Source organism: Nilaparvata lugens, chromosome 3, assembly GCF_014356525.2.
Source record: "Nilaparvata lugens isolate BPH chromosome 3, ASM1435652v1, whole genome shotgun sequence".
NCBI classification, from domain to species: Eukaryota; Metazoa; Arthropoda; class Insecta; order Hemiptera; family Delphacidae; genus Nilaparvata; species Nilaparvata lugens.
This window is the reverse complement of record NC_052506.1, coordinates 16,614,419-16,629,858: the sequence shown is the minus strand read 5'-3', so window position 1 is coordinate 16,629,858 and position 15,440 is coordinate 16,614,419. Positions and strand designations below refer to the sequence as shown.

Below are 15,440 nucleotides of genomic sequence, written 5' to 3'. Positions count from 1 at the left end.
GATTTTGATGGTGTGTAGGTCTGAAAGCTTCATATTTTTCATTCATCTTCTGAGTTTTTTTTTAAATGAGTTTATTATTTTCGCGTTTGCAAGAGTGATGAGTGTCTCTAGAGTGTTATGACGATGTCTCTATGTCATTACCATTATTTTTGTTCGCTTGCCAGAAAAGACAAATGTCCAGGATTTGTTTGAAATTCATAGTTACTGTTATTGGTCAATAATTTTTGTCAAATTAGAAATAAAATTCATTGAAGTTGTTTCAACTAGGAATAAATTAACTAATTTGTAAGTACTGTACTTGTATAAATCAATTTTATTCAATCAGAAATATTCGTCATTAAGTTATGTTCCCTCATGTTATTTTTACTATTGCGTTACTATTCTATTTAATGCTGCAAATTTCAAATTCTTCCAATTGTTGAATATTATTCTTGAAATGGGGTTTGCCGTATTGTTTAAAAATATTGTCTAGAAAAATTATTGCCCCATAGTGTAAAATATATAAGAAAATTGAATTTTTTAAAAATAATTGGATCAAAGATTTTCCAATCCAACTTCAAAGCTTTTCTTGTTAGAAGAAAAACAAGTTTTTGCAAAGTGTTACAACATTAATTGCAATTACCATGTAAAAACATAAGAAACTGTCGAATTGTTTCCGTCGATATTTTTGATAAATTCAATAAAATGTGTTCTGATAGAAGAATTCGAGATCAGCTCTAGCCACTCAGTGAATCTCAATAGTTATTATTTTTAGTCTCATATATTCAGTACGTTTAATTATGTTTGGAAGGTTTTCATTCATAATGATGTAATAAATGAGAATGATGTAAATGAAAATTGTTAGTTTATTTTCATCATGTTCTATGCCTAAATGACAGTGTTGTCTTTTCAGATGGTCGTTTGAGTAGTAGTGATTGCAATTACTATGACAATCCAGAACGTGGTGTTTCAGAGACCGAGTCAGATTCAGAACTGTGTGAGGACTCTTTGGTTGAGGTGGAGATAGATGATGAACCACACTATGGCGTTATCAGGTGGCTCGGCGAATTCACTGACCACAAATCTGGTAGGCCCTATAAAGTTGCTGGCATTGAAATGGTAAGTCATGGTATACTCCACTTCAAAAATAGTATAATCATTTTGAAATCAAATGACTTAATAATAGTATTCTCCTACAATAAGTCATGAGGTCCACGTGGTGTTTTTCCGAGGTCCATATGCATCATATTCTTTTCTTATTGTGAATGCTGCCCATATGAGCTTTCTGCTTGTGCGTAGTGAATCGATGAGATGTTCAAACGTCCATGCTATCGGCGGGACTCGAACCCACGAACCAGGTAGTGCTTGCAGACCGAAGTTTGTAATAACGCTCTTCACCACTAGACTAACCCGGCCGGCAATTAATTTAAATAAATAGTACAAGGTTTTTACTCCCAAACAGTGCTTCTTTGTAAAAACTATGAATAAATAATAAATAATAATAATCTTCTTTTTCGCTACACTGAAACATGAGCTGTTTTCGGACCGCATCGGAAGAGGACGGAAGAGATCAGTTTCCGACGAGATCAGCTGAAGGCTCATGTTTTCTCTAGCCCTAGGGCCGAAAATGTTCACTTTCGGTTCTAGGGCGGAAAAGAAAATGACCTTGAATAAAAGCTGATGGTGTTAGATCAGGCAAATTTCAGTTAGTCAAGTTTTAAAGTTCAATTTTGATAAATTTTCAGTTCGAAAATTTTCATGAAGTCAAGCTATAATTTGTCAAATTTTCAATTCGACGGGTTTTCTGTTTGTCATGTTTTCAATAGTACCTTAAGTTTTCAGTTTGTCAAATTTTTAATTCGACAAGTTTTCAGTTTGTCAAATTTTTAGTTCCTCTAGTTTTCATTACACTATATTCTCATTATGCCAAATTTTCGGTTTGTCAACTTTTTAATTCATCAAGTTTTAGTTTGTTTTTGTGGTGTGGCGAAAAATAGCGTTCGCGACTCGTCAAAAATGTTTTGCCGGCTCTCGAACGCTTCAATCTTGACTTCGTCTCAAACTTGAAAATCTCGAGCCGGTAAACACACATTTTCCGTCCTAGGTGCAAAATATACATTACCATTAACGCTAATTTAGGTTACAAATCAAGAAAATTATGGTCACATTTAATTTGTCGCATTCATGTTTTACATTCCGAGTGAGAATGGTGCATATGGCCCGTAGAATTTCAAAAATCAAAATTATTTTATCTGCCCGGCCAATCGTTAAAAACACTGGTTTATAAATAACTAGCTTACCCGGCGAACTTTCTTACCGCTAAAAAGGCAATGTTTGGATTTAAAGTATTGATCTTTTAAGGTATTGATCTGACAATCAATATTTTCATTTACATCTCAATACGGACTTCCTATGTGCCTAGTCATGCAGCATTTATTATTCCGAAAACATATTCTTCTCAATCAATTGGTAGTAATATCTATCAGTAAAGTGTTGAATTAAAAAAAATGATAGATAGGTTAAATCAATGTTTCAAAGATGAATTAGCCTAAATGTTTTCATAGTTGTTGATTGTCAATAGATGGTCCATGAAATATGTGATGTACGATGAATTACACAGAATTCCATATTCTTTCCATCTTCCATTTTAGGATGAATATAAGCTAAGTTTAATTAAAAAAAAAAATAATTTAGTCTGCCATTCTTCAGTAATATTAATGAATGCAATATGAACAACTCTCTTTCATGGGATGAATATTTTTTTCCAAAATTTTCCAGTTTATCAATGATTGGGGAGTGATAATTATTTATATAGGTCTTCCAAGGAACGATTTTCTACAGCTTGTACCAATCAACTACACTAACTTTAACTCCAAACTACCGTTTTAATACCAGTACACAATTTATCACAGGATGACGTGTTTACAGCTGGTAACTTTAGATGCTAAATTATAGGTAGCCGCTCTGCCGAAAATTTCAAAAACATAGGTCTGTGAAATGGATTAATAAATAATTATTGTTACCCCCTTATAAAAATTTATGGTCAGAAACCATCCCCAATATTCACACAACATATTCCCAAAGTTTCATGCGTTCTGTCAAGTAGTTTTCGAATCTATAGGGAACAAACAAACACACAAACAGACATTCATTTATATATAATATATATATATTTATTATTCCATAACGATGGAGCGCCAGTCAAAGATTAATCTTTTACATTGATAATCATCATGCCAAGAGCTTTAAAGCGTTTCAGTTCTGCGCCCCCTTGAGACCCGAGTTTTATTACTAAGTTTTTTCAATTCACTGCCATCCTACCTTCAAGCACGGAATAAGCATAAAGTGTGTTTGTTTGTGTGTAGTGTTTCTTTCCTCTGTGCTTTAAGTAACCTGGAAGTACCAAGTAAAGGACATAGGTTCTTTCCCAGGCTCTTTCTTCTGTGCAGGAAAGTAATAGATGGATTCATACTAAAATTCAACTCTAATTTCAAGAAAACGTTGAATAAAGACCAACTCAAAACAATTATGCTTATGATATTATTGTCTATCTGATGTCCTACTACTACGTAATTGTATCTTCATTACGAATATTATCAGCCTTTCAATCCAAATTCATTCCACGACTCTTTTTGTATGTTTACGCCTTTTCTGAAATCTTTCGATTTTCTCAGTTTGAGAAAAGATGATATCGCGAATCAAGAATACTTGAATAGAGTAGTTCTGAGTAAAATGCCATCCATGCTCATTTCCAGTTCTCAATTTTTAAATTTTTAGATGGAAGATTTGTTGTACTGTATTCAAATATTTGAATCTTTTTTTTGTAATTTGTTTTTGACATTTTTTCATGATTTAATTTATTCTGGAACATTTGTTTGATAGGAAAATGAAGACCCCAATTTTGGTAATGGAACTTACGATGGCACAAGATACTTCACATGTAATCCTAATCGCTCCCACTTCAGCTTGTTGGAGCATTGCAAAAAGGATTCGAGGTTTCAGGACTGCCGTCCGAATATTGAGGAAATAAAGAAGAAAGGTATGTTAATTGACCCTTAATCGTTGAACTAATTTTCTACAAACATGTTATCACTTATATTTTCTCTTTAAATTCCACAACAATTTATTTTTAATTTCAACATATTTTGTTGAGAAGCATTCATCATTTCCAAAATGATGTTTTGAACCCGTTGCATAATGAGGCTATTGAAAGTTGTAATACGGGGGTTAATACAGGAAGACTTTTCAGTAACCGGAATTTGATTAAATCAGTGCCTGTATAGAAATGAACTAAAATGAACTGATTCGATCATTTGGATCTATTGAAGTATGAGTTACCTCAGTATGTGAATATATTAACAAAATAGTGGTTGAGTTCAGTTAAAGTAAATAGTTTAAAATTTGAAAGAATCTCTAGGTACTGTCACCCGGTCATATGGGACATATATATGAATCATATATTTATGTCATATTGATCAGGATTTTAGAGTTTTTTAAATTAAAAGTTCAATGAACAGTATTTTGTCTTTGAACAATCTTTGTCATTGACAGAAATATTGTTTATTTTATTCGTTGTCAATATTAACGTTAGCTTCTCTCTGTTTTAATAACAAACGTGCGCATGTGCGACAGATAGAAATATGTACTTGAGATGGCTTTCATGTTTGGCATTGACTGAGTTTATATTAATACCCAAAATTTAGCTTTTGGGGCAGAGCTCGTTCGTTAGGACTGACAGTAAAGTCCGGCTGTTCTGGTGAAGGGGATAGATTTTGCTCTTGTTTTATAATACAGTTTTCCTGTCGCAGTTCGGGCAGTTTAAAGAGAATTGTATTATTGAATAAGACGGGATCTGAACCCATTTCACAAGATCAGTTATTTTTATTATTAACTAATAATTAACGTCGCGTTTCAACTAGTGAATGCCAAAGGGGAAGCCATCTTCAAAAGGTAGGTTTTATTCTTTATGAGTTTCTTTTTGTTTCAATTTTTCATTCAGCAGCAAGCAAGTAGCTTCCCCATTAATTTCATTTTAATATTGTTTTCTTATAATAAAGTAATCTTCATTTGTTTAAATGTAAATATATGTTACAGATTAATTAAATTATATAGTAGATTGTTCACCTTTTGTTTTATCTCATAACCACCAAAACATATTGCATATAGTTTTTTTCATTCTCCTTTACATATTTAGTGGAAGTGTCACCGCCTCCTTACATAAAACATATAGTTGTCTAAACATATAGAATAAAACATAATTGGTGAAGGCACCTCCTTACAGTACTCTAGTGTATACATTTTGTAACCTTTTTTAGATTTATGTACTTTTTAGATTACAGAAACTTAAATTTTTCCAAACTCAACTTTACTTTTTAGATTAAAGAAACAGTCACTTTCAATCAGTCCTCTTCCGTTCTGAAGAACATCGAAAATGCGTTTGCGAATCTATTGAAGGAAATTAACCATCGTTTGTTTGTTTTATTCAGAGTTTGGTATGATCGATTGCCCGGTAGTGCCTGGTATACGGCAGCCCATAACCGTGGATAAAGATGTCGCGTCGATTTGTGGAAAGAATAAAGGCATTCAAGGTCATCATAACTCCTGCTATCTGGATGCGACCCTCTTCAGTATGTTCACATTTACCAGGTAATTACATCACAAAACCATTTACTTTTATCATTGTAACTATGAAATCGAAAATTATTCAATTATTCATATTTAATTGTACGATAAGAATAATGTGATTCAACACACATCACGACCTAGAATGATCCGTGGTTTAAGGCTTGCGTAGCAGCCTAGTTATCCTGGGTTCAAACCCAGTTATAACCGAAAATTTTCATCAAGTCACTCCCGTGTTATCGGATGGGTACGTTAAATTGTCGGTCCCGGCTGAAGTATGAGTATGACAAGGCCCATTGAATTATATTCAGGTCAGGTAGGATCTTTCCACAAGGAACTCCCCACCAACAAAAACACATATCAATTCACTTTTTTTACTACTTTCTCTTCAATATAGAGTTAATGTGATATTTCAAAAAGGATTGGAATAAACAATCAAGACACCGAAATAAATGGATTTATTCTTGAAGTGTAATAAACTTGTGATAGGCATAGATTGATTGAAGTCAATCAATAGTTGAATTAGGTAGGATAAGAAATAATTATTAGTTTATGTGAAATCTGCTTCTATATCAGAGGCAGAATATATCCCATAATATTATTATATCAATATTATTATTCCTAAGAATATTGCAAAAAAATATCAGTATAACTTTTGCTCAAGTAACTTGATTTGAATATTTTTGATGTGATATCGAAATAATTATTCTTATTTCGCTGTATGCCATTTTTATCCAAATTTATGAGAGGAATAGATCAGGGTTCGTCCTTTTCTCGCCAAATAATTTCAATTACGAGTTTTAAGTTGAGCTTTATTCGATTGTTAAGTTAAATCATTTCAATTACATAAGAAATTTGTACTAATTAAGAATAAATAAGAAAATAACAAATTAAATATATAGTTATATAAATATCCTTAGCTTTTTAGGGACCGAACTGCTCTTTTCAACTGTCAGTATTAAGATTTATTTATCAAAGAATATTAATTAAAATAGTTATTTGAATGATTTGTCTAGTTTCATACTAGTAGCTCTGTGAACAGTAGACCTCACGCAGTATTCTCATCCACAAGTACCTGATTGAAACTATAGACCTTATGGAAATGCAGCAATAGACTGGCTTCTCCACACATCTGTGTAATCACTTATCAGCTGATTTATGATGAATAATTCTATAGTCTGATTTTTACTCTAATATTGGCGTATGATGGAGGCTCCTTTTTCCTTTTATATTATCCTTGAAATGCAAAATTTTCAAAAACCTCGTATATACATCGACGCGCAATTAAAAAAGGAACATACCTGTCAAATTTCATGAAAATCTATTACCGCGTTTCGCCGTAAATTGCGCAACATATAAACATTTAAACATTAAGAATAATAATGCCAAACCGTCGACTTGAATCTTAGACCTCACTTCGCTCGGTCAATTAATTTATCGATCAATTATATTCATATCTTTGAAACAATAAATGTTTAATTTGCAGTGTATTCGACTCGCTACTGTTCCGGCCGGCTACTAACAACGATATACGGCGCTACGAAGAGGTACAGAAGGTTCTTAGAGAAGAGATTGTCAACCCACTCAGAGAAAAGCTGTTTGTTAGAGCGGATCGAGTTATGAAATTGAGGACCCTCCTGGAAGAACTGAGTTCTGTGTCTGGTCTCACCAGTGAAGAGAAAGGTAAGGCTTTATCACACGAAATGAGAAAATAATTCCAGTACAAAGTTCTTCACTTGAATTCAATTTCTTTGTTGTAGACACTCTTTGTAGCTCAATCGTTGAAAAATATTAGACGTCAATTATCTAAACTTCGAGGTTCTGAGTAACCACCTATGAAATTAGTTGATAAGCTAATCTTACATTTTATAGACTGTAGACCGAAATAAATGGATTTATTCTTGAAGTGTAATACTCTTGTATAGGCAGAGATTGATTGAAGTCAATCAATAGTTGAATTAGGTAGGGTAAGAAAGAATGATTAGTTAATGTGAAAGCTGCTCTTATATCAGAGACAGAATACATCACATCATAACCAAGTTAATTTCTCAATAATATTATTTTGAAAAGGTAAAGCTAGGAAAACTATCAAACAAGATGCAGCGATTGAATTGAATAAGTTGCCAATATTGGCGAAACTTTGCCACTTGAAGTATATTAAAAAAATGTTTTTTATTATTTTTTACTAATATGGATGCTTTATTGACTTTGCCATTGAAGTTCTAAAGAAAAGAATGAAGTTTTCTACAGAAAACATTAACTGCTTGTGCTGGCTGACATTACTACTTGCATTCTATATTTACATAACCTAGTTTACAAGTTTCGAATCAGGAATTTCTTGATTGTAGTTGACAAAACATCCACCTGGAGCGCTAAAAGGCGTCAGTTTTGTTGTTCCAAATTCTGAACTAGGAAACATACTCGACTGTAAAGAAAACATATGATTTTATTACAATATAGTATACTGTAATGAGAATCATATGTTCATTTGTTCTACAATCTGCTGATTACCGGCTTGATTTCATGGATGTAAAACAGCTGAAATTGAATGACTATGACAAAAAACCTGTTTATGTTGATAAGAGCCTATTCACATGACAGCGATTTACGCTCGGTTGTCGCGCGGTTGAACAACCGAGCGGTTGCCAGGTATAGGGAAACACATGGTGCCGTACACATGCATCGCTCGGTTTTAGTAGTCACCGGCGAATCGCGGCGGTTGCAGTTTCCAGTCCAACCGCTCGGTCGTCGCTCGGTTGCCGGGCGGCTCGATATACTAGAGCAGGCATGAGAGCGTACACATGTCTTCAGTCAACCGAGCGGTTTCGATCAGAGCAGTAATATATGTTAAAGAGTAATATAGTGATAAATATTGAGTACATAGATGTTGTACCTAGTAATTATTTATAATAACTGAGCGCAAACCGCTCATGAATCGCTGTCATGTGTACGAGGCTGGCAAACCGAGCTATTTGACAATCGAGCGACAACCGAGCGTAAATCGCTGTCATGTGAACAAGCTCTAAGATAGATCTTATATTAACTTATGTTGTGTTTTCCAGACCCGGAAGAATTCCTGACATCCCTAGTAACACAAATCCTAAGAGCTGAGCCCTTCTTGCAGTTCAATACTGGACAGGAAGCTAATCATTATCAATTGTTTGTGGAGAAAGATGAAAAATTGACATTCCCAACTGTGCAGCAGCTGTTCGAACAGAGCTTCCTCTCAAGTGATATTAAGCTGAAGCAGGTAAGCTATGAAGATGTCTTGTTATCATAATAAAGCTGATAGATTGTTACCATAATATATATCATGAAACAATATTTCGTGCATTTGGTTTGCACTTGTTTTCATCCAATTCTATTTGGTACTACTATTTCAATATTATTCTTTTATTTTTTGTTTTTATCAAAGGAAAACTATTATTCAAATATTTCCTGTTTTTGAATGTTATGTAGACTATTTTTTTCCTCAGATCTTATCAGCTCATATTTTTGATGTAGTTTCAATTAAATATCAGAATGAAGAATTTCTTTTTCATAATGTAGGCTAATCAAAATTCCAAGTTATCCATGCGAATAGTTATAGTTTGTTTATCAAGTATATTTGTTTTTTTCACCCCAATTTTGTGTTCAAATGAACATTGTAGAAGTCTCACATATACAATTATGTGATAATATTTTCCCTCGACTTGATTGGGATTTTCCTTTTCAAACTTAAACACATCAATGTTATACCAATTGTAAGAATAAACGATTTTCTGATTCTAATGTTGATGAATATGTTGCAGGTACCCCCTTGTTTGATCATTCAGATGCCCAGATTTGGCAAGTCTTTCAAAATGTATCCAAGGATACTTCCATCATTGCTTTTGGACGTCACAGATATTATCGAGAACTGTGAGTTACCAAAACTATTATTCTTTCTCCATTTGAACATTTTGTTTCATACTAATATAATAAGGGTTCATTCATATTGTACCTGAAAAACAGTATACAAACATTCAACTTGCACAGAAATTCGACTTTTTTAATTTTCAAAAATCATAGAATGTGAAAATAGAAAAATATGATGATCCAATACAAATCTTAAATCACATCTAACACTCAATCTGTAAGTCATAAGGTGCGTACAGATTTACGCGCCGCGAACATGAGCAATTCACTTCTAATCAGCTGATGCCAAGCTTTTTATATCTATATCTTACCGTTTCTGTAAAAATACAGATATAGTCAGCTGATTAAAAGTGAATTGCTCATGTTCGCGGCGCGTATATGTGTAAGCACCTTTATATTATAATACACTTACAATCGTTGCATAGACTTCTATTATGAACATTCAATTTTAATATGTAATGCAGTAGAAATCCAATTATCCGAATTAATGGGGACCGGGACCCATTCAGATAATCAAATATTCGGATAATCTTGAGTTTTTAAAAAAATTGCCATTGGAGAGAAAAAAGCTACGTTTTGATATTGCACTATGTTTTTATTGAATTAAATAAAAGAAACATGATATTTTCACATGTTTTAAATATAAATAAAATGTACTTATGCACATTTGGCTTCGCGGGGGGGGGGGGGGAATAATAGCACACTTAGACTTTTTTTGGACAAATTTTTTTCTGAAAGTGATTCGGATAATCAGCAATTCGGATAGTCGGAGTTCGGATAATTGGAGTTCTACTGTATCTATTACTGGTATTATCAAAGTAATTTCTCATAATGATTCACGTTCACTTTTTCAGCTCCACGACAGTGCACAGTATGTGGTGAGTTGGCACGATTCGAATGCAAGCAATGCTACAATCAGTGCGATGAAGGCTTACAAAGCATTTCATTTTGTGAGCGTTGTCTTGATAAGGTAAATATATTCTATAATAATTCAAAATGGAAAATTCATTATTCACTCTATTGATTACAATGAAATACCGTATACATAATGTAAAAAGAAAAACAGTAAGCCAATATGTTATATTGTATAAAATAATAAACAGTGTATAACAGGAAGAGTGTCCCAGGAAAAGGTGTATCAGCGGTGCTCACCTTGTATATTTGCAATTTTCATTACTTTGGTATTGAAATTTTCCTTGCAAGTTCTTACTCATTCAAAAGCTTATAAAATGGCGAAGTTGTTCCATTATTGAAAATTCTTTAATACTCTGGTAAAAAATCGAGTAAAAAGTTTGAAATTTGACTTAGAACTCGACGAATGTACTTTTAAAACTTTCATCGCTCGTAAACATCGAGAAAATCTAGTAACAAATTAAGATCTCATTTACAATTCCTTCCTTTTTTCAACCATATTAGATTTTGACTGATAGCTTTCTTGTTATTGACGTACCAATGACGGTAAGTAGGCCTTTTCAAAATATCGAAAAATCGATCAGTCATTTTTTGTTACAAATTCCATGCAGAATCTATTGTCTTCGGCCGTTACACCTTTCGTGGGATACTCTGAATATGAGTAACAAAGAACATAGATTACAGTAACTATATAACCATATAGTTATATACTTACTGTACATACAATAAGTCGCTTAATGAATGAAATAATATAAATTATATCACGAAGCAAACGATAAAAAATACTGCTTATTTGTTTTCATGAATGAGATATTAAAAAACAAGCTCTTCATTTAATTACTTATTTATATTACCTCCAAAGAGTAATTTATTACTTGAAGCAAATAATTCCTAAAATGGAATATATTTATATTTTGTATGCTTTAGAATGATGTTTTATGTTTTGGAAACAAACATGCTTTTAGCATTCAGCCAATTTAAGTTGAATAACTATATTCATAAATAATTGAATGTCTCTGAAAATTGAAATGATAATATTGATGGTGGTGTTAATGCAGGCTCACAGCCACCATGACAGGACAAATCACCGATGGCGACCTCTAGCTGTTCCGCCTGAATTCGACAATCTGTCTCCAGACCTGCTCGGCACAATTCCTCGTCTCTACATGGAATTGTTCGCAGTCGTCTGCATCGAAACGTCGCACTATGTGGCTTTCGTCAAGTGTGGACCGGGCCCTGAAGCTCCCTGGTGCTTTTTCGACTCAATGGCTGATAGAAAAGGTGAGTCACCTTTGCATTTAAGTCCGCACTCCAGCGGTTTTCAGTCCCTAGACTCTGCTCTCTCTTCTCTCAATGGTTTAATGTTGTTGAAGCCCTTCCACTAAGAATGCAAGAAACGGTCTAGTTGAGCAACAAAAAACAGTCGCTGAGAGTATGCCAACAAAAATCGATTCCGATGTTGATTATATCCCCCCTTTCAATCAACTCTGTTGTTGATTGATTACTATTGATTAATTTGGTTTTGAGAATTTAAGCCATTGAATATTACTTCATTTGATTCGGGTTTTCACCTTCTCAATTCAAAATTTTTGGTCCATGTGTTTTTTTGCACTTAAGATTGTACTAAGTATTGATGACTTGGAAAGATAGCCTTAGTTATCAAAATTAGGGAAAGAACAGTTCTGGGCTGTGCCTTTCCCAATAATTTGTAATGGGTCTCTTCACACTTAGCTACGCTACGCTGAAATACGTCTTATTCTTATCTCTCAGCGTTAAATCCAAGCTATGAATCTGAACGGGACAGATTCGTAGCTTTGATTCAACATAATACTTGTCTTATCTAACCAAATACATGTCTTATTATTTCTACACCAGAAATACGTCTTATCTCTCAACGTTAAATCCAAGTTACGAATGTGAACGGGACAGATTCGTAGCTTGGTTTTAACATTGGGAGATAGGACGTATTTCAGCGTAGCGTAGCTAAGTGTGGAGACCCTATGATTTGTGTATCACTAAATCAGTATGGATATCTCTTGCTGAATGAACTTGGGTTAACAGGTGAACAGAACGGCTACAATATACCGGAGATGGTGGCCTGTCCGAATCTGCCGTACTGGCTGTCGGAGAAGGGCGCCCACCACAGCGTCAAGGACGACAGGCAGCTGCCGGAACATGAGAAGCGGTTGCTCTGCGATGCCTACATGTGCATGTACCAGAGCTCGGAAGTTATGATGTACAGATAAACACATTCGTCTAGATTACTACTGGCTTTAACACCATCTAACATTTAAGGCATTGTTTCTACAGTGACATTCACTTTCAACTGTTAGCATTCAGTCACATGATTCAAGTATCATGATGTGCTGACAGTTTCAAATGAATCTCACTGTTTATAATCACTACTTATATATACATATTATTGCTTCCATTGAAGTGAAGTTAACTTCAAGTAGTTGAGCACATTTCTGACAACGATGTTCATGCTTCAAGTGATCGAATAAAGTGTGTAATTTACTGTGTCTAAACTTAAATCATGTACAGTATCATCATTATAAATATGTGTATCATTATTTTGTTCACACAATTTCTGACTGTATGTTCTCACTGGTATCGTTTCGTAGTTCTGTAGTCGCATTGATGTTTTAGTAGGTCGTTTATTTGTTGATAGGATCCGAGAGTAATTCTATTCTATTCAGATGTCAGAAAGCACCAAATTTTTTGTAGGAAAATAAGCTTGAAAGCTGAAGATGATGGGCTTTGCGATCATATTCCAGAGGAAATACACATGTTCCTTATAAACACAAAAACAATGAACATCTTTTGATTCATTGTGAAATTTTATTGAAAAGCGGTTGATTGTACTCCTTGATGTTAATCCCTGTAAATATGGTGATTACCTCTGGAACTTATTCCAGTTCTTTGGGGCCTCAAATATAAAGTTAAAGTTTCTCTTAGTGCTCCATGGTTGTGAAAGTGACGCATAACTTAGCTACATTTGGACAGTTGTATAAATTAGAACTGGAACCGCGTTAGGCTTAAGGCTGTTATACTTTTCTGATTTTTTAAATTCTGAATGATTGAATGTTGGCCGATATCTACATTTTAACACAGCAAGGAGGTCATGAAAGACTGCCACCTACTTTGAATTCCTTTTGTACAGGTTCTGAGTTCTTGCATAGTCACGTCACTGTTTCATGTCTTGGAAAGTTTTACTTTTTTGTGAAGTTTTCAAAGTATATTGTGAAATTTGATGAAATACTGCATAATATGGTTTTATTTAGATTTGTTAGATAATATTATATCAACTAGATCGAAATATTGCAACCAGAAAAATCCAGAATTTTAGCTCATGGTGTATTTAAAATTCATTTCAAAAAGGAATGAAATGTTTGACGTGTGTTTGATTGGATTTTCAACGTATGGTATGTTTTCAATAGGTAGTTCAATATTAATCAACTTTCATTTATAGGAAAACAAATCAGAAACATCGAAGACCTCCAAAATATAGAGACAAAGAGAGTTGCAATTTCTCAAAAAACGACAAGCTTGTGGACAACCATAACATTTCTCTAGACCCGTAAATGAATAATTTTCTCTCTGCGTCTTCCACTTTGTAAGCTTTATGGATAATTATTTATTCTTTATATTCAAAAAATGAATAAACAATCAAATATATCCCAAAAAGCAAATATTATTGTATAATGTCTGTATGTTTTCATTCCCATCAATCTGTTACAAAATTCCAATATCAATAATTATTGTATATTGTCAATATTTATTGTGTATATTGCCAATATTGTTATTATTCTATTACTTTCTTGAAAATGTATTGAATGAATTCGCTACCATTTAACAATATGTTTGCTTTCTTTTGACTTGTAGATACTTATAGAAATAGAAGAGGAATGGTTTTTCCGATATTTTTGAACGATACATAGAATGAAGTAATTGATAAAGGTAGGACTAGTTGAATACTCGATAAATGAAAATATGATTGAAAGGGAGAAATAAATATCAGTGAGAGCAAGAAGTTTCAGGATAACACCAATGAAAGTTACCATGAAAGTTGAATATTGTACATTTTACAAATAAAAATAATTTATCTGATAATGTATCTGCTTTTCATCTGGTGGACTATTTCTGGCTAATTCTGTACATTCTTTTTTGTTTCCGGAAATATTAACAGGGTAATTAAATCTAGTTCTGGAATACTTGTTTTTCAGTAGGAAGCGTGTAGACAATAATGATGTCCACCAGTGTTTTATTAATACTATTTTATGGAAATTTAGAGATGGCAGATTATAATTTATCAGTATTCATCCTCGGAATTATAAATAATATCTTTGAGCAAGTCATTATTTACTATCAGCTATTGAAACTAAAATATAGTTTATATTTTTCGAAGCTAATTGAATATGTGGCTGTTATCAAGAGAAAACGATAGCAACTAATAAGCGTGAAGAGTTGCATTAATGAAAACAAATAGAATAGGCATTGACGTTTTGTAGAGGTAAACCATTTTTGAAAACCAATATTATTGAATATACAGTTGATATATATTTTGTTTTCAATGTTCGAATGATGATTCTTATTTCGTAAAGAAATATATTTTTATTGTTGTATCTTATCTACATTATTGAAACCTATTTGTGAGAATCTTAGTTGTTAGGTACGGTTGTCAACTCATACCAATAATTATTTCACCAACTTCGATGTACTGCATAGAACCAAATAACATTTATAAAATAACCTATTATAACTAAACACACTAAAAGTGTCGATTCCTAACAGAGTATTTATAATGTTAATGACTTATTGTAATTCCTTGTAGAATAATTATTTAGTAATGTCATTTGATGGTGAATTGTTTTGTGATAAACCGTTTTTATTACCCTATAAAATTGGATGATAATGACATTATTGTCACAAACATTGGCTTAATTTAGTTGTAAGATTGCAATTATTTTCCATATTGTATAGAAGAATCACTTAACATTGCTATGTAAAAAAATTATCTTTTTAAATAA

General features: G+C 33.0%; 1 protein-coding gene across 3 annotated transcripts in view; it reads left to right on the top strand.

Moving 5' to 3' along the window:
- LOC111060347 (ubiquitin carboxyl-terminal hydrolase CYLD) overlaps window positions 1-15,440 on the top strand; it is a 24,111-nt gene extending 8,671 nt beyond the window's left edge. For 2 of the 3 annotated variants that reach the window (XM_039423074.1, XM_039423071.1), the window contains exons 6-14: window positions 893-1,098; window positions 3,862-4,018; window positions 5,466-5,625; window positions 7,088-7,284; window positions 8,664-8,851; window positions 9,393-9,501; window positions 10,353-10,468; window positions 11,469-11,691; window positions 12,472-15,440. In XM_039423074.1, the coding sequence (XP_039279008.1) occupies window positions 893-1,098; window positions 3,862-4,018; window positions 5,466-5,625; window positions 7,088-7,284; window positions 8,664-8,851; window positions 9,393-9,501; window positions 10,353-10,468; window positions 11,469-11,691; window positions 12,472-12,656 (1,541 nt within the window). In that variant the 3' untranslated portion in view covers window positions 12,657-15,440. The remainder of the gene's footprint in view (window positions 1-892; window positions 1,099-3,861; window positions 4,019-5,465; window positions 5,626-7,087; window positions 7,285-8,663; window positions 8,852-9,392; window positions 9,502-10,352; window positions 10,469-11,468; window positions 11,692-12,471) is intronic. The other variant, XM_039423072.1, reaches the window with a different exon arrangement.